This window comes from Nelumbo nucifera, chromosome 5 (genome assembly GCF_055504915.1).
Source record: "Nelumbo nucifera cultivar China Antique chromosome 5, China Antique-T2T, whole genome shotgun sequence".
Classification (NCBI taxonomy): domain Eukaryota; kingdom Viridiplantae; phylum Streptophyta; class Magnoliopsida; order Proteales; family Nelumbonaceae; genus Nelumbo; species Nelumbo nucifera.
Genome location: NC_142653.1, coordinates 1,578,163 through 1,596,659, shown reverse-complemented (window position 1 = coordinate 1,596,659; position 18,497 = coordinate 1,578,163). Strand labels below are relative to the sequence as shown.

The following is an 18,497-nucleotide window of genomic DNA, read 5'->3' as shown; positions in this document are numbered from 1 at the left end:
CTAGTTTCACCACGATGTCCATTTATTAGCTTAATTAAAGCACATTCTGGCTTTCTGGGCTTTTCATCAAACATTGCTTCTAGGCTTTCCATATGGGATCAACCTTGCAATGCCAGAAACCACTGCATGAAATATCCTTCCAACATTGCAAGGTAGGCATCACATGAAAATCTAGCAAGCTGTGTTTGGTGAAAATCCCGGAAAGCCAAAAACTACTTTAGTTAAGCTCAGAGCTTGACTTTTCGGTGAAGTTAGTTTCGAATCTTGCTTATTTGAAGCCAATTCGCTCCGTCAACGCAGATCAATCTTAAGTTAAAACACTTTTAAGCCCCAAAGCATGCCAAAACACTGCTTTTTAAATCCCAAATCACATCCAAACAAAACATGGATCATTAGACCATTTAGTACCTATTCAACTTAAGGACTCACCTTGGATCTTTCTGAGAGTACTGTTCTTCTAATCTTTTTTAAGCCAGAGAGTTCTGTTTATGTCCTCCACTGTCCAGACGTGTTAGGAAGTATAGGCATAGACTGCTTTTGACACAATTTCAAAGAATTAATTCTGATGAATTTTCTGATTTTAAATCAATTTTGAGTTTAGATTTATGAAAACAGTTGGAAACTTGGAATTACTCTTTTTAGGCTCAAAATTCATTCTTAGCTCCAAAAAGAATAATTTTTTACTCAAGCTCATATTTTCAAATAAAAGGCCTGTTGCAGTTTTCAATTCCAAATAGACGGCAGCTGATATGCCACTTTCGACATGGCGTTAGTTGGTGTGAATTTTTCTTGGGGTCCACAAACATATGATCCAGAGAGGAATGGTATCATCTCACTATCTCAGGCTGGGCCATATTAAATCCAGTGCCGGTGCCTAGTGCCAGACCTCTAGCTAGGCACACCATGCCATTGTTGTTTATATATATATATATAAGGGTCTGTAATTGGAATCGAATAGAAATTGAAATAATTTATTCCCATAATCTGTTTGGTTTAGATAGAACTGGGGATAAGAATTAGCATCAACAGGAATAAAATTTCATTCTTAAAAAAGAAACAGGGAATAGCCATTTTCTTAAATGGGGGAATATTATTCCAGTAAAAATGGGATGGAATTCTGATTCCGCTCAACCAAATTTTTGGAATCTGAATAGTCCACTCCAATTTCGATTTCAGACCCCTATTCCGTAAACGAAAGGAAGCCTAAATGTGCACATAGTTTTTGAAAATTCCCGTATAACTGAGATTGGTGAGTGTGAGTGTGAGACACAAACTGTGAAATGGATGGCTAGCGTTGTTTGTATATTTGCACCTCTAAAACTTTAGGCTATGTTTGGTTTGAAGGAAATGGTAGAGAAAGGTATTTCCCTACCTTCCCTTCCCTTCCATACTTTTTCTTTCAAACCAAACACAGCCTTAGGGTATCCAGCTAGCTAACAGCCTAACATTAGCCGCTATAGTCCCGACTCCCGAGTCATCCTTTTATATTTGTAGTAATTTCTTCTTTCTTTCAAGTTCCTCGACGCCGAGATGACACATCGGCCGTCTGATCGGAATGTTCCGTCGTTCGATCGTCGGATTCTTTCGCCAGCGAAATCACAGCAATACCGGTGCTGATTACACCGACGTCGCAGAAACGATGTCTCTGATACTTGAGAAACTTTCAAAATCAAAATCAATTACAAAATGCAAACAAATACATGCAAAGCTGATAGTCTCACACTCCACTTCCAAGATCCACACGACAAACACACTCTTGAACTTCTACTCAAGGTGCGCGGATTTACACCATGCGCACCTAGTGTTCGATCATGCCCCACAGAAGAACGTCGTGACATGGACATCCATGATTTCTGCTTACGCTCATCACGGGTTATCCCGAACAGCACTCCGGTTGTTCGAAGAAATGCTTCAAGCCGGTGAAAAACCAAACCAGTTTACTCTTTCTGTAGTTATTCGAGCATGTACAAATCTCAGTTTTATGGAATTGGGTCTGCAAGTTCATGGATTGATCGTCCATTTCGGCCTTGAGAGGGATGAGTTTGCAGGGAGTTCTCTTGTCGATATGTACTTTAAAATCGGCAGTAGTCTTCATGATGCTTGCCGTGTTTTCAATGGGTTATGTAGAAGAGATTCAGTTACCTGGAATGTTATGATCTCTGGGTTTGCTCAGGTCGGTGATTCTAGTAAAGTTCTCAGTTTGTTCTCAAAAATGCAGCTAATTGACCAGTTGAAACCAAATGATTTTACATTTACAACTTTGCTCAAGTGTTGTCATTGCTTAAGAGATGTGGACCAAATCCATGGGCTTATTTTGAAATCTGGAACTGAACTTGACGTCGTTGTTGGAAGTGCTCTAGTGGATGTGTATGGTAAGTGCGGCAGTATGCAGTCAGGGCAAAAAGTTCTCGGTGCAATGACTAGAAAAGACAGTTTTGTTTGGAGTTCGATAATATCTGGCTATGCAAGAAATGGCAGTGGAGGGGAAGCTATAATTTTGTTTAAGGATATGTGTACGGAAGGTCTGAAGCCTGACCAGCATGCTTTGTCAAGCGCTCTTAAAGCTTGTGTTGAGATTGGAGATCTAAAAACAGGAATTCAAATCCATACCCAGATGATAAAGAATGGGTACCAGAGAGACTGTTTTGTGGGTAGTGTTCTTTTAATTCTTTATACAGACTTCAACCATATGGATGATGCAGAAAAAGTTTTCAAAAGGATTTCTGACAGGGACCTTGTTTCTTGGAATTCTATGATGACGGGTTATGCTCAAATGGAAGAGGGATCTTCTCTCCACTGCATTAAACTCTACCGTGAACTTCGCCAATGTACTACTTTCAAGCCTGATGAACCCACTCTAATTGCAATTTTGAAATCTTGTCGAAGTAAAGTAGATTTGGGTATTGGTCTTCAAATCCACACTGAAATTGTTAAACTGAGCAGAGGTTACGAAATTTCTGTTGTGAATGCTGTGATCAACATGTATGCCAAGTGTGGGGAAGTTGACAATGCTCGAAGAGCCTTTGACACCATGGTTCAAAGAGATGAAGTCTCGTGGAGTTCCATCATTGGAAACTACGTGCAAAACGGGATTGACTTAGAAGCTATTAAGCTCTGCAAAGAAATGTTGTCTGCTGGGATATATCTAAGTAGTTTTAGTATCCCATCTTGCCTTACAGCTTGCTCTGGTTTGGCAGTTATCGATATGGGAAAGCAGTTCCATTCATCTGCCATTAAACTTGGTTTTGATAAAGACATCTATGTCCAAAGCTCTGTGGTAGACATGTATGCAAAGTGCGGTAATATGGAGGACTCTGTAAGAGCTTTCAATGAACAAAAAGATGTAAATGTGGTATCTTCCAATGCTTTGTTATCAGGATTTGCACAGCATGGAAAAGCCTGGGAGGCAATTGAAACATTCAACATAATGGAAAAGATGGGCATAATTCCAAACACAATCACCTTCTTGGCAGTTCTGTCAGCTTGTAGCCATGTTGGTCTTGTTGAGCAGAGCTTATTCTTCTTCAATTTGATGCAGCAGAAATATGGTATGGAGCCAGAATCAGAGCATTATTCCTGCTTAGTTGATGTATTTGGTCGTGCTGGAAGGCTTGAGGAGGCATACCTGACCCTTCAAAATAAAGTATGTCTGTCGGCATGGAGAACATTACTTAGTGCTTGTAGGATTTATGGCAACCTGAAGATAGGAGAGAAATCAGCAAGAAGGATAATGGAACTGGAGCCAAATGATCATGCTTCTTATGTTCTTCTATCAAATCTTTACTCCAGGGCTGGAAGATGGGAAGAAGCTCTGGAGTTGAGGCAGAAAATGGCAAAAGCTGGAGTTAAGAAGGATCCAGGAAATAGTTGGTTGGTCATCAGAGATCAAGTTCATGAGTTTACAGTGGGAGACTTTTCACACCCTGAAATCAGAAAGATATTGGGGCAGCTGAACAGCATTAACCAACAGATAAGAACTAATGAACTATTCTGTCATAGTTGATTGCTTACAGCACTGGAACGCAGTCAATCCACAATAACTTATGAATCAATATTTTACGGCAGTAAATGGCCCTACAAATCACTTAGCTATGGCAGTACATGCAGTCAACCCACCATGGAAGTCAAATAATATGATATGATACACATCAATGCTATTACTCCTATACTGGCCCTTGCACCACACTTCTTGAATCGAGTCTGTACTGAAATCACCCTCTTCTGAACCTGATTTTTTATGGGATGGATAGGATTATTCCAGATTGAGAAGTTTACATGATCAAATGAATACGATTGACCTGTTCATATTTATATATATATTTAATAAGACTAAAAATTGTGTACAGGACTAAGCACAACTATTAGGTCAATTTTCTTAGCCAGCTGCTTTCTCATGTAGAGGCAAGACCATTTACTATTGACAACAAAATGCCCCTCACATGATACAGATGAGTGATGCACTGATGCTTGTTCAACATCCAGAGAGTTAGCCCAGGACTATTAAATGTAATGTTTTTTGCCTCACTGATAGCAGACTTTTGAATGAATTATTCATGTCTGTCCATGGATGGCTAAAAGCCTAAAACTAGTGGAACTAAAAAGAAGGCAGGTAATTTTCTCAGTATTTTGGAAATGAGTCAAACAAGAAGCATGCCTGTTGTAAACTAATTACTTCCTGTTAATGAAATTTCCAAGAAACAGGCTCAGACTGCTCCTTCCACCTGCAACAAAAGAGAAACAATCTGTTTATCAAATTTGTATCCCGCCGTCTCTGCCTCCTTGTAGACCTCCTTACACTTGGCCGACCTTCCACAAGCTGCATATATCTTGATCATGTTTCGGTAAATGTCATATGTTGGAGTGAACCCTGCCTCCTTGAGTTTTGAAAAGTATCTTATGGCTCTCGAGATATCATTCAAAGCCACAAATAGCCCTATCACCACACGATATGCGGGAAGATCAAAGACACATTCAGATTCTTCCATTTCCCAAACTACAGCAAGAGCCTCCCTATATTTCTTCTCAGAATACCTGCTGTAAATCAAAGTAGTGTACATAACAACACTCAGTTCACGCCCAGAATCCTTGAACCAGTTAAACAGACTCTCCACAATGTCGAATCTTCCAAGCCTGATACAAACTTTCATGACTGCTGTACAGTCCTGCTGATCCAAATCCAGGTCATCTCTCTCTCCAAGCTCGTCTAATAAAGCACATACAAGTTTGTATTTGTCTGGATTCTTTCCAATCTCCAATATCAGCTTGGCATGAATGCTAACGTCCAATGTTCTTTTGTTATCCCTGGCAACCAGGAGGAGCTTACGAGCAAGATTTAAACTGCCGCTGCTTATGAATCCCCTTGCCATTGCTTCAATCACACTCCGAGTGGCCGACGTTGTAAACTTCTCCAAGTCAAATGGCTTTTTCAAATTATGGGTCCTTGCAAGGATTTCAACCGTCGAAGCGAGTATCCTATCATCTGGGAAGAGATGGGGTTGTTTCTGAGCCCAGCAAAAGGTCTGTAGAGCTCTTTCAGGTAGACCAAAATGACCCAATTCCCGAATTGTTAAGGAGAGCGACCCTTTCCTAAGGAACCGAGCCCACTTGTCCAGAACGTCAGACGCATCTTTCTCTGAAGGAAGGCTCCTGATTTCTCTGGCTACAGAGATAAGAAACTGTGGGTTCTTATATACTTGCTTGCACAAGGAAAACCTCGATGAAATCGAAGTCGGGGAGACTGTTCTCACATGTTTCTTAGATGAAGGCAGTCCCAAAGGTCGAAGTTTGTAAGGAAGTGGGAGTGGAAGAGGCCTCTCCCTGTATAGATTCCCAGGTTTTTGAGGAATTCTACCTTGGAAAAGAGATGAAATTGCTTCAATCTCATCCGGGCTCCACAACAAACCATCAGTGGTAGCAGCACTATCATCATTATCAGATGATTCAGGCCTCACGTAGCAATCCGAATGCATTTGAGGTGAGTCCGTGTCGCTAGGACTATTCTTCTTCAAAAAAATGTTAATCTTCGGGTCCGGTGGAAGCTTTGCACGCCGCGGGTAACGGAGATTTTTGGGTGGTTTTCTATGGGAAGGGCCTAAACTCGATCGAGCCAGGGCAGCAACACTAACGGGGTTCGACGAGATTCTTGTCAACTCAAATCTGCGTGGAGGCTTGAGTTGAACAGCCTGTAGTTTTACCATTAAATATACTGGAGAGGACGTAAGTAAGGACTCCATATCTGCAATTAAAATTTTAAGGGACTGGAACTCTGCGAATGGTGTGGGAGAACCAGGCGGAACGGGGCTTATGTTCTTTTCTATTTTAAAGAGGAATTTCAGCAACTTGTTTGTGTGCAATCCTGACACTTTCGATATCAATAAACCGTCTTATAAAAAATGAAATAATCGTGTTGGTTCGGCGATTCGCATCCTCCACGTGGCAGCATCTCATTCTCTTCACAAGGTTGTACCCCCTTCACCTTATTATAGAAATAGAAAAATAGATAGGTTCAAAATATCTATCCCTATCTTACTGGTATTTTTTTTGTAAGTTGCCAATACAAAATATACAAGGAATTGGAGACAATTGTCAATTTTAAAACAACAGTGTACAATAATGATGAAAAAACAAGGTAGATACGTTGATTTTTAGAAGCCAGGTAATACGTTCATTAGAACGGATTTGTAAAACAGGATTCATGTGCTCAATCCTGGGATAAGGCATGGATGGTGATGATGAATGATGAAAAAATAAGATTTTAATGAAAATTAATCTAACATTAAATAATATTGGAGGTTTTAATGGTAGATGTTAAATTTTTCAATATTGGAATAGTAATACTTTTTTTGGCTATGAACATATTATTTGACCCGGGCAGTCAATCATTTGGCCTAGAAATTGGTCGTCTATTCAATTCCATTTTTTCCCTAACTCATTCTTTTGTTAAAAGAAAAAAAAAAATCGTTGAATTGGTCAGCAAACCAATGACCCAAACTGTCAAAACGTGGAACCATTCTATCTCGACAATTGTTCGTGGTTCAATAAAAAATAATTTACATTTTTTGAATTAAAATAATTAAAAAATGGTGACAATTACTCTATAGTAGTTAACTTATCTAATAACAGCACTCTATGTTATTGAAGTCCATTAGACTCAGTTTGAAAGGAGTATAAATATAAATATGTAGAGTGCAAAATCTTATATTTTATACCTATTTGTACTGTATATATTTGTATTTGTACTCTTTCCAAACTAAGCCTTAGTTTCACAAATACAAACTTACTTGAAAGTGGGCTTAAATCACTATACCAGATGTCAAAGTTTGCCCTATGGCCAAATGTATGGCCACAACTCTCTACCCAGGGGCCCTAGTGTATGGCCTCGATGACTTTTCACTCTCTACACGGGGTTTGGGCATTCTGGATTTCCTGCCCACAACTCTCTACCCATACTCTACCTACCTTGATTGTAGTCACATTCACCATTTTGTATTGTGAGATGTGTGGCCTCAATTTACTGTGAGTAGAGAGAGTGGGCAGGAAATCTGGGTTGGGGTTTGGACCTATTGCAGAACCAGGAACTGCTGTAGACTTGCAGCTAATGACTTTGTTGTAGACCCAATGACTGATCACCACATTTTTTTGCACATGCGGTGGTCCTTTCACGAGTGGTTTACTTAATAGAGCCCATCGCTAGGCTAACAATTTTGTTATTTATCTTTTAATTTGTATAGCTAAAGGATCCTTGAATTGTACATCTTTTTCTTTTCATCCTATTTTCACCCTTTATCTCTTCCTCATCCTCTCTTCTGTACTAACTCAACTAAAGCAACCAGAGCACTTTGAATACAGATATTGATATGCCTATCCCTCCTTGTGAGTATGGTTGTGATTATATAGGTGATCTCTGCTACTCTACAAAGTCTACCCAAGTCACGTAATAGATTGAGTCTTAACACAATAATATAATAATTATTTGTCTTAATAAACTCATATAGTGATTATTTGTCAGAAACAACAGAGGCCAAAAGAGGATAAAATCATATTCAAATAATCCATTTAACTTATATTGTTGAAATATGCCAGTATTTAAAGTAGAATGAACACTTACCAAATGCTGATATCTGTATTCAAAGTGTTTTGATTGCTTTGGTTGAATCAATGTATATAGTAGCCTAAAAATCCAATGAAAACTTGCCAACACAAATATCTACATTCAAAGTGTTCATGCAATGAATCAATATATTACAGTTGTCTATCTTCAGGTTACATTCCAAACAATATTATACAACAGCCTAGAAATTCAATCAAACAAACATTAGAAACCCAATTAGAAGTAAAACATCTAGTTGTTAATCAATATGGATTTCTGACTTTCTTTGGAATTGGTAGATTGGATTCTTTTAATTATAGAGTCCTGGTTGTATGGTTGAGTTGGTGTAGAAGAAAACTAGTGGATTAGGAAGAAATGAAGAGTGAAAATAGGATGAAAAGAAAAAAATGTACACTTATATAATAACCAATTACATTAGTTCAAAGTTCAAAGAATAATGCCCAATTTAATTTAATTGAGTTGAGAATCCAAGGTTCAAAGTATCATTATGTATCAGCCCGTATCGGCCGATACGTATCATTCTGGGACCCTTCCGATACGCCCCTACAGTGGATGTATCGGGGGTCCGACCGATTCAGGGGATGGAGGAGTCCTAAACTGACTCCCCTGAACCAGTTTTGAAAAAAAAAATAAAAATAAAAAAACAAGTATCAAAATGCCCGATACGCCTGGCGTGTCAATATTTTGAACCTTGACCCGATCCTTGTCGGTTTCACTTACAACTATGAGATTATCCCATCTGGGTGACACGATGAATAACCAACCAGGTGGATTGAAAATACTGAATTCTATAATTGAACTCATTCAATTTGAATTTTCCGAGTACTTTATTGTATATGGATCACTTTTGTCAATATGGTTTACCAAGGGGAAACAACCCTTTCAATGACTTTGACGGGTTTCTGACTTGAGAGAAAAGCACATCTTTGCTTTCCAAAAAAAATGAACTCGTCTTTCAGAAAAAACACACCCATAAGCCCAATACAGATCACTGTTTTTCTAAGAACGAATTAGATAATGAACTTCATGGTTTACAATCTGAGCGACGGGTCGACCAGCCAGGTAAACTAAAAAAATTGACACGATCTGGGAGTGCAACCGGCAAAAACCCAAGTTTCTAGGACGAAATGCAGCTGACATCAATAATAACATAATAATAAAAGCCACAATTTTGATAAATTGTCTACATTATAACATTAGAAGGAATATATTAAACAACCAGAACTAAATATTCAAATAAAAGAACCTGATAGAAAGTTAGAAACCAAATTGGGGTCCCCTAGCAAAAGTAGTTGACATCGAACCAGCATGAAGTTAAACAGCCAGTACTACACCAAAAAAAAAGAAACATCATCAAGCAGACAAGCAGCCACATTAATGACCAACCAAATGCCTTGATCTTGATTCAGCTCGCCTTTCCTCTTCGGGTGTTGAAGGAAACAATTCCACATACCGAGACCCAATAGTCATCTTGTCCTTGCTCATGGCTTTCTTGGCCTCATCAGCTGAAATGAACTCCACGTACGCCTCACCAGTAGCCTTCCCATCTGGGCGGCATGCGATGTGTATCTTGTCTTCTGTCAAATCAAACTCTTCAAAGAAGTCTATAATCTCCGACTTGGTCACAGAGAACGGTAGACCTCGTAGCTTTAGAACCGCAGTGTACTCTAACTGATCCTTGTCGATGGACCTCTTTGATCGTGACGGAGGGGGGCTGCCATGGTAATCGTTGTCAAGAATTCCTTCATAGCTCACCTCAGCAGCTACCGCATTGTAGTAGTCCTGTTTCTTGCATCTAAATACCTCCACATACCTACGACCCATGTTTTGGCGATCTCTCTGGAGTGCAAAGTCAGCCTGCATTGGGCTTGCAAAGACAACAAAAGCCTCCCCTGAGAACCGTCCATTTTTGTTGACCAGAAGTGCATCCACAATATCAAGCCCAGCAAAGAACTTGAATATGTCCATGTCCGTACAGTTGAATGGTAGTCCTCGGAGACGAACCACAGGAAAGATGGGGTGAAACCCACCACCATAACTGTAAGGCTGGTAACCGCCGGCACTTCCGCTCACTGCGAAGTAGGGATTCGATTCGATCATTCTTTGTCTCTTTGAGCCGACCTCGTACCCGTCCGAAACCCCCCCGCTCCCAAACATTGCCCTTCATTTATTCAATCCCAAAGAAAACATTCCCCACACTCAACCTTGTTAATAAAACCAGACCCGACCCACCATTTTCTGACTACTTTCGTCATCTACCATTCTAAAGCATTTTACCATCCCGCATGGGAATGTATACCAAAATGACCCATAAACCAAGCAATGTAAAAGAAAGAAATACAGCATGTTTAAGCCTCCCAAAGAATGGTGGGACCTCAATCCCCCAGCCTGCAATATAGACATAAAAAGTGTCCAACCAACAGAACACCTATTGGATGAAATTCTCATAGCCACCCAAGTGGCATGCTTTGGCAGGTGAATCAACAGAACACCTATTTTGCCTGTAAACCATCCAAAAGGTGGCCTTTTAATTGAACAACTCCAATCAAGAAGTACATGGAGGCAGGGCACACCATTTTTGGGCTTAAGGTTAGAGCAATCATGCCATGTTTCCTAACAAGTACCCATAATAATATTTGCAGTATAAAGTATATACACATGGATAAGTGGCTATAACACAACATAATTCAACAAAAGCATGAAGTATTGAACACAAGATGATAGTTTTAACAAACTGAGTTTATATGACACTCAAATGTTCCAAGCTAATCTATGTTACAATTTACACACTTAATACGGAGAGGTCAGCAAAGAAATACACAGATTATCTGCTATTAAGTAAGCAAAGGGTGCAATTAGTAGGTTTGCTAAGTTCACCACAAGATCATTGTAGATAGACACTAAAAAATCAGGTTTAAGAGTGGGAGCTCTCACTAAAAGCCACATCACCAGAATAACCAAATCAGTCTATGTTAAGGAGGTAAAGAAAAATGAGTTCACATCTGCTGCAACCATTTTTCAGCATTTTCTTATAACCACCCAATAAAACATTTCCCTTTTCCATGGCTATGGCCACTTTTAAATGGAAAGCTTCCTTCATTCAAAAATATTTAACAGGATGTTTGTCTATGCTTTACTGGAAAACGGAAATAATGACTTGGCAATGGTCACAACGATTGTGAGCTCAAAAAAACTGACGCATTTGAATGAAAGAACCTAGGCAAATTCCACTCTAATTTGTCCAAAAATGAAGAACAAGGCAAACGAGGTATGTCCAAAAGTAAATGAACCCCTTGGGCAACCATGAAAACTAAATTTACCCAATTTAGAACATCTAGCATATTTTTTAACAGTACAAGGATCACTACAATGACTCCATTGAGTTCACCCCTACAGAACTTAAAAGTTACACCTATTGGTTTGACACTATACTTCAACTCGGTCCCTTGCATGGGAATAATGTACCAAACCATGGAACTTGTTCAAAAATATTGTCACTTAGGTGCATTCAGATCTATTATTTTCACACTATGGTGTGTCAGACCGTTCATGGAAACTCAACATGATCAAATTTACAAAATTGACTATAAAAAGAGGACAAAGTAGCAATAGCAATAAGAAAAATACATGGAAAAACATATATTTAACACAAACTACGTAGTATCTATTGCTTACATTCAAAAACCTTAGTAGTTTATATTTTTTATATCGTCAAAGGCTAAGAAAACATTATACAAACATTACTACAAATAAAAAAAGGTAACCCAACAGGTGATAGTCATCCCTGTTTCTTTGAAAAACCATGGACTTTGATCAACATAATATGTAATTTATGCCATTGCGGTAGCACCAAAGCTTTTAAGTACTTTAGCTGGGCTGAAATCTAGGTCCAAGCTATCTTAGCTTATTCGAGGCCAAAACAAATAAATAGTGACAAGGGAAAAATTTTGAAAAGGTAAGGTATAATGGCAAAACTAACTAAACAGTATGCACTCCGGTCACTAGCCAAAGTTAATGACTAGGCCAAAGTAAAAGCATCAGCAATATGTACTTGTCAACACATGAACTTACCTTAAGTTCAGAGATCAAGTGTAAGACATCATATGCATAGACTTCACTTAAAATGAAAGAGTAAAAAGCCCAAATTGAAAAAACAAATTTAACATCTGAAAGTATAGGCATCAAAGGCCAGAATATAAACAAGAAAATCAATTATTTTAGGCAAAAAAAATTAAAATCTAATCAGTGATGATAGTTTTTTGTTAGGTATGTTAAAAAACAAATTTAACATCTGTAAAAGAAAGACATCAAAAAGCCAGATTAAAAACAGGAAAACTAATTGTTTTAACAAAAGAAAAACTCACAATCCTATTAGTGACAAAGATAAATTTTGTCAAGTATTTTTAGATGTTTTATGTTAGCTTAGCAAGCCCAACACAACAAACAACCTCCTATATGCAGAATAAGAACTGGACAACAATCAACAAAATCCTTCCATGAGAAATACCTTTGAGCATTTACAAATCTTATTGTTATTTCATAAACTGGGGGACAAAGATAATAATCTGAGATTTGCTAGCATACTTAAAATCTGTGTTGCCTTCCCTCCTTTACATGGGGAACATTTACCTCTCCAACTTCTCCATGACTGTCCCAAATAGACAATGCTGCATTTGATCCCTAGTTTTGAATTGGTAAAACCATTAATCCATTGTAGAATCCTTATCAAGTATTTTAATTGTTTTCAAGAAGCATCAATTAAAACAATGATTGTGTCATCTTCTAAATGGAGAACCTCCACCTTCTCAAAACCAGCACCAACCCTGAAACCTCCAAGAAAGCCACTTTTGTTGTTGCCTAGCAAAAGCCACCACCCCTCTACCCTACTGAATCCCTCAAGAGCTCTTGAAGAAAACCAGTGAGTCCCATTGAGGAGAACAGAGAATTCAGGAGCAGATAATAAACACTCTTCCACATCCACCCCATTTAGCCTGGAATTCATCCTTCCTGTTTACATGATCATAAGCCTTTTATATACCAATTCTGAATAGAATAAGATCTTATGAAGATTCTTGAACCAATCAATTTTTAGCCATGAGAACATCATCCAACATCTACCTACTGGCATGCACCCTGAGACTAAGGTCTGTCACAATGTCATTCTGAAAGAAAGAACTACCAGAATCTTTAAAAAATATTCCAATTGTAGTAATTCGCCTAAAAATTTTCAGTAGCACCGCAACAACTATCTCAGGAATTGGGAGTAATGAAAGTCACATTCAGGCTTCTTCCAAAAGATGATTTTTATAAAAATTTTCCAATCCCTTTAGTACATACTACTTCACCACATCCCAATAATTCTTACAAAACAACATTGTGAAACCACCATTACCCAGAGATTTATCTTCATTGGGAGACAGCATTATTACAATATCCACCATATTTCTGACATTTGCTACCTTATCCCAACTATATGGAGCTGGTTACATGAATCACGTTTCACCATTCTATTCTGTCTAATTCCACGTTCATTGATAAATTATGAGCACTTAAATCACTTCTCACAGGTGCTGTCAATGGTGTTCTTTGCACATAAGCAAACCATCATAATCTACCTTCTCTCATTTCATCACTTATTATTGAGCTACTCCCTAGGTTCCTTCAAAGTTCAAATGACTTCATTTCTGACCCTATCCTTTGTAGTTTTTCCATTCATCCATCTCAGCATATACACATTTCTGCCACACTCATTTTTTGGACATGTTTCTTCACATATTGATATGGGAAATTGGGAACTACTCTAATGTTCTTTCATATAAATTCGTTTTTTATCCCATCCTTCCAGAGTTTCCACCCATCCATCTAAAAGTTTGTATTTCTGTCATGTCCTTTTTTGGATATATTGCTTCTTCCCTGCCCACTACTCTGCCCCATACAACATTGTTGGCCCTATAACCGTCTTATATACTTTGCTAAGAAGGGAGATGAACCTGGATGATTGTTTGTGTACATTGTAGCAACAGATTTAGAATCAACAAATCATATCTCTTTCCATTACAAGTTCAAATCGAAGTAAATAGTCAGCTGTACTACAATACGTTAGAGTACATGGGTGCTTTCCTGACCTAGTAGTGTCACTATTCAGAGTTTGACCTCTAACTCAACAAGAGAGGCAAGTTACAATGGGAACGTGTCATGCTGCAATAATTTGGGTCACATGGACTATGATTTGAAAACAAAGCATGCTTTGAAGATGATGTGCTAAGAAGGTTTGAAAACAAAGCATGCTTTGAAGGTGATTTGAAATGTTTTTTTATTTTTGTAAACTGGAATATAAATCATTCTTATCTTATATATCCCCAACAACTAGCTCAGTAATGTACTTTTTCTACAAGTAGCTCCTTGATGTACATGGACTAAGATTTATGCAAATTTATAATACAGCACTTCTTCAAAAACAGTAATTGAGTTATAATATATAACACAACTCCTCAAACTCGATGACATTGACTCAAATCATGTCTCTTATAGATCAATCATCCATCCATCTACCTTAACTGTCCTCTTTGTTCCCCATGTGGCTCCTTCACAATCAGATCTTCGCTAAATCCCCATGTTCATCCTAACTACAAGTGGGTTGATCTAAAATGTCCATTTCCAATCCAACAAAACATTCTTTAATAATGCTTCTCAACTAGGAACCAGAAATCTACCCAACAAACCATCCACAAATTTTTCATTTTAATGGATCCTGGCAATCATGATCAATTCCCATAATACTATTAAAATGTTAATTAACAACTTCCCATGCTTCCGCATCACCTTGTTCTTCATGCCACACTAATCCCTCTTGAGCATGTTGACTTTCATCCTCCATCTACTACATCTCAGGTGAAGACCCATCACCTCTACAACCCCTAACAACATGTCACTTTCCACAAGGACTTGTAATCTTGAGATTTTCCTTGACTACAACAAAACCCCCACATCAAACACATCACTACCGTCTTCCAGCTTTTTAGTTTAGACTGAATCGTTTCCCCTATCACTTAATTATGTTTGGACACCACAATAGTTAAAAAAACCAAAAAACAAAAACAAAATGTCCTCCAAATAATCCTCAAATCATCTGGACTATTAGGTGCACCAGCAATCAAGAAGTAACTTCACACCTTTCACTCTCTAAGGCAACCCATTAAGGACTTCCCTTGCTTCATTTTTGGATGACGTGATGTACAAGTAGAGATTATCAATCATTCACACCTTCACACTCAACTTCATCTTCCATATCTCAATCTCCCACCTATCCATCTGCGCCATTTCTTCAACATCTCCCTTCGCACAACATTCCCTATGTTCTCCATGCCTAGAACTGGAGCAACATTCAACTTCTTACATGCCTTTTGCCTTTGATCTCAACCGTGTCTTAGCAATTAATCCTTAGCAGCAACTAGAATAGTCGCCATTATATTCATCATGATTGACTTGGGCTAAGATCTTAATTATCCTCAAGTTCACCTTAACTCTTGGCTTGCCATAGTTACAATTTCTCTTAGGTGGTAGGAAATCTAATCAGCACAATCTTCACCCTCCCCCGACCTCCAGTTCCCCTGATAGGTTTTGGCAGTAGAGATCACCTGCACTCCTGTAGGGATCATGGCAGTGCAGAATAAGGCATTGGAAAAGGGGGAGAAACGAGTTGGTTAGAGAGTTGAGGGAGGAGGGAAGGAGGATACAAAAGGCAACTAGCCGCAAGAAGAAATAACAAGTCCAGCATACAAGGTTAGAACTATGTCCTATTCCATTACACTTGTTGATATATTAGGATTCCGGTGACATCTTTGATGCTTTGCACCAATAAATCACGCATGATCGTAAGCATAAAATACGATTTTTTCCTGGCTTTAACGGGAAAACCCTCCTAATTATTCGAATAGCCTTCCAGGATTAAAATCGTCAATTCCCCTTATGGTAAAACAAATGAGCATTCATCTATTATCTAATCTGGCCAACAATAAGCTGGTAGTGATTAGGGTTCACACAACAGCCAATACAGTCACTTAAAACCATACAAACACCATTAAAATCCTGCAAATTACGCTCCTACCTCATACAAAGCAATCAAAGGAAACAGGAATGAGAAAATAAATAACAGGCAGAGAACAGAACCGATAAAAGCAGAAAAAAAATAAGGATCTGTCGACTTACCCTCTGGATCCGTACATGGTGTTATGCCTTTGAAGGAGGGAAAGAAAGAATTTGATACTTGAACTTTTTGTAGGTAGAGCGGAGAAAATCGCCCCGAGTCCACTAGCGCCCAAAAGAAAAAGAAACCCTAGCCAGCAATTCGCCCAACTCCTTTTATACTTAATTTCTTAATGGGTAAACTTTTTAAAGTATCTCTCCTAAGTTTAGCAAATTGACTTATTCACCCTTATTGTTTAGAAATTAACTTAAAAGAAACCCTAAGTTTTATAACAATTGACAGTCATTGGTTACCGTTTAAATGAAAACTAAAATGACTATTTTACCCTTTAATTTCCCTTCAATTTTCAAAATAAAAACAACCAGCGATTCAAAAAGACTAACTTGTTTGGATTCAAAAAACATCAATGGTCTTTGAATATTTTAATTGCACATGATGGTGAGTGGTGAGAGGAAAAGGGAGGTGATGGGCTACAAAATCGGTGAAGAAAAAAAAAAAAAGAAGCAGCTGCAGATCTGAAACACCATTTTTGCCTCCAAGAAACCCTACAAACAACAGATGAGAATATAAAGAGAGAATGTCCGTTACCTTATGTATTTCGAAAGAGAGAAATAGCTTGATGCGGTTGCCTTTGAAATTCTCTTTTCGATTAATTAGAGATTTAAATCCACAACCATCGGTAAAGTACGAAACATAAATCACCTTCAATGGATGCGGTTGTTAAGGTGTTTTATGTTCAAAGGGAGCCCAGTTTCTCTGCAACCAAAACAATGAATGCGGTGATTCAATCATTACAAGCAACAGAGATGAATCGGCCTCCACCTGCACAGATCTCTCCCTCAGTTCCTCTTCAACAAGAGTTACTCCTAGTTTTTTCACCGGATCAGTCCACACGTGAACCCATCTACCTGCCCTCCTTCTTCAAACTTCAAAAAGCAATGAAGTCTCTCCCTACTAACCGCTGAACCTACGGCAGCGAGTGTGACTAACAATCATCTAAACAGAGGTAGGAGGGTATTTTTAGAATTTTTGAAAAAAAACAACGGTCACTAATGTTATGTGTGATGGAAAGCTAACAATAAGGGAATAAGGGAAGTTTTAAATAATTGTCAAAAAACTTAATCATACTTTAAGACAATTTAAGACAATATGTAAACAATAAAGGTAGAGCTACTTAATTAGATAAATCTTAAGGGTAATTTAAGAAATTTGCCATTTCTTATTGGATACCATTCTTTTACCTTGTGTTCATTGTTTGGTTTGATAGAACAGGTAGAGCTTCATTTGTTTGCTCATATTGTTCGAACAACCTCTTGCAATCTTGCATTGAGAATATCTCTCCATGAAATAAAGTGCATAAGTACAAAAATATTCCCAATGCAAGGTTGCAAAAGTTGTTTGAATTGACTTTACATTGACCAATTACAAGGTACACCGAGGGGCAAGGAAAATTGCAACCAAGCAACAGATGTGCCAACTAAGTGGTGGCTGATTGGCATGTAAACTTGGTAATTCCAGGCAATATGTGGTTGCCCCACTAACGATTCTCCCCACATTTGAGAATAATTATTAAGGTTGCTAGAAAAGTATTGTAATATATGTCAAGGAAAATTGAAATGCAGTTCGCAAAGGTGCGTGTTTCAATACCAAAAAAAGCAACAGGCGTTATAATAAAAGTCAAAAGACCAATCAGGCGGGCTTTCATCAAAATTCACTGAGTTTTGATTGGTCAAAGGCTGAAAGCCTTTCTTGTATCAAAGGTTGGATTAAGTCCTCACAACACTTATATACTCTTCATTTAGAACATCTATGTACTTATATGTTTACATTTATGGGAGATGTTCACAATGCATGATTGCAAGTGTTGTAATTATGGTGCAAGGATAAAATTGTGAAGATTAAATTTGAATTCCTGTATTGTGTCTTTCCACATCATATAAAAAGTAGGATTCAAGTTTCACTCAACACAATGAGGTATTCTATACTTTTCAAACCTTGCCTGTATCTTAGTAAATGACTTATCTGGGTAAATGTACTTATCCATGTAAATGTTTATTGAAAAATAATTATCCGAATAAGAGCACATACCATTGTTATTTTATTCTCCAAGTAAATGCATACAATGACTGTTTTTATCAAAAAAATGACATATTTAAAAGGATAATATTGTCCCGTCGTGTA

At 38.0% G+C, this 18,497-nt stretch overlaps 3 protein-coding genes and 1 non-coding gene across 5 annotated transcripts; 1 reads left to right on the top strand and 3 right to left on the bottom strand.

Moving 5' to 3' along the window:
- The first annotated feature begins 1,193 nt into the window (after positions 1–1,193).
- On the top strand, positions 1,194–4,284 carry LOC104603768 (pentatricopeptide repeat-containing protein At4g21300-like). The gene has a single exon (XM_010267884.3). It carries the CDS (start codon positions 1,556–1,558, stop codon positions 4,001–4,003), a length of 2,448 nt encoding a protein of 815 aa, XP_010266186.1. The 5' UTR covers positions 1,194–1,555; the 3' UTR covers positions 4,004–4,284.
- On the bottom strand, positions 4,285–6,877 carry EMB975 (Tetratricopeptide repeat (TPR)-like superfamily protein). Its single transcript, XM_010267885.3, has one exon. It carries the CDS (start codon positions 6,231–6,233, stop codon positions 4,704–4,706), a length of 1,530 nt encoding a protein of 509 aa, XP_010266187.1. The 5' UTR covers positions 6,234–6,877; the 3' UTR covers positions 4,285–4,703.
- A 2,367-nt stretch (positions 6,878–9,244) lies between these two features.
- On the bottom strand, positions 9,245–16,923 carry LOC104603770 (RNA-binding (RRM/RBD/RNP motifs) family protein). Of its 2 annotated transcripts, XM_010267886.2 has the most exons (3): positions 16,905–16,923; positions 16,319–16,445; positions 9,245–10,271 (listed from the first exon to the last, which is right to left on the bottom strand). In XM_010267886.2, exons 2-3 carry the CDS (start codon positions 16,333–16,335, stop codon positions 9,485–9,487), a joined length of 804 nt encoding a protein of 267 aa, XP_010266188.1. In that variant the 5' UTR covers positions 16,336–16,445; positions 16,905–16,923; the 3' UTR covers positions 9,245–9,484. The 2 variants fall into 2 exon arrangements, with proteins under 2 accessions (XP_010266188.1, XP_010266189.1); XM_010267887.3 differs by lacking the exon at positions 16,905–16,923 and having other exon boundaries at positions 9,245–10,182; positions 16,319–16,457.
- On the bottom strand, positions 12,144–12,208 carry LOC148791177 (small nucleolar RNA snoR101). Its single transcript, XR_016076984.1, has one exon. It is a non-coding gene; the product is annotated as a small nucleolar RNA snoR101 (small nucleolar RNA).
- Positions 16,924–18,497: the final 1,574 nt, after the last annotated feature.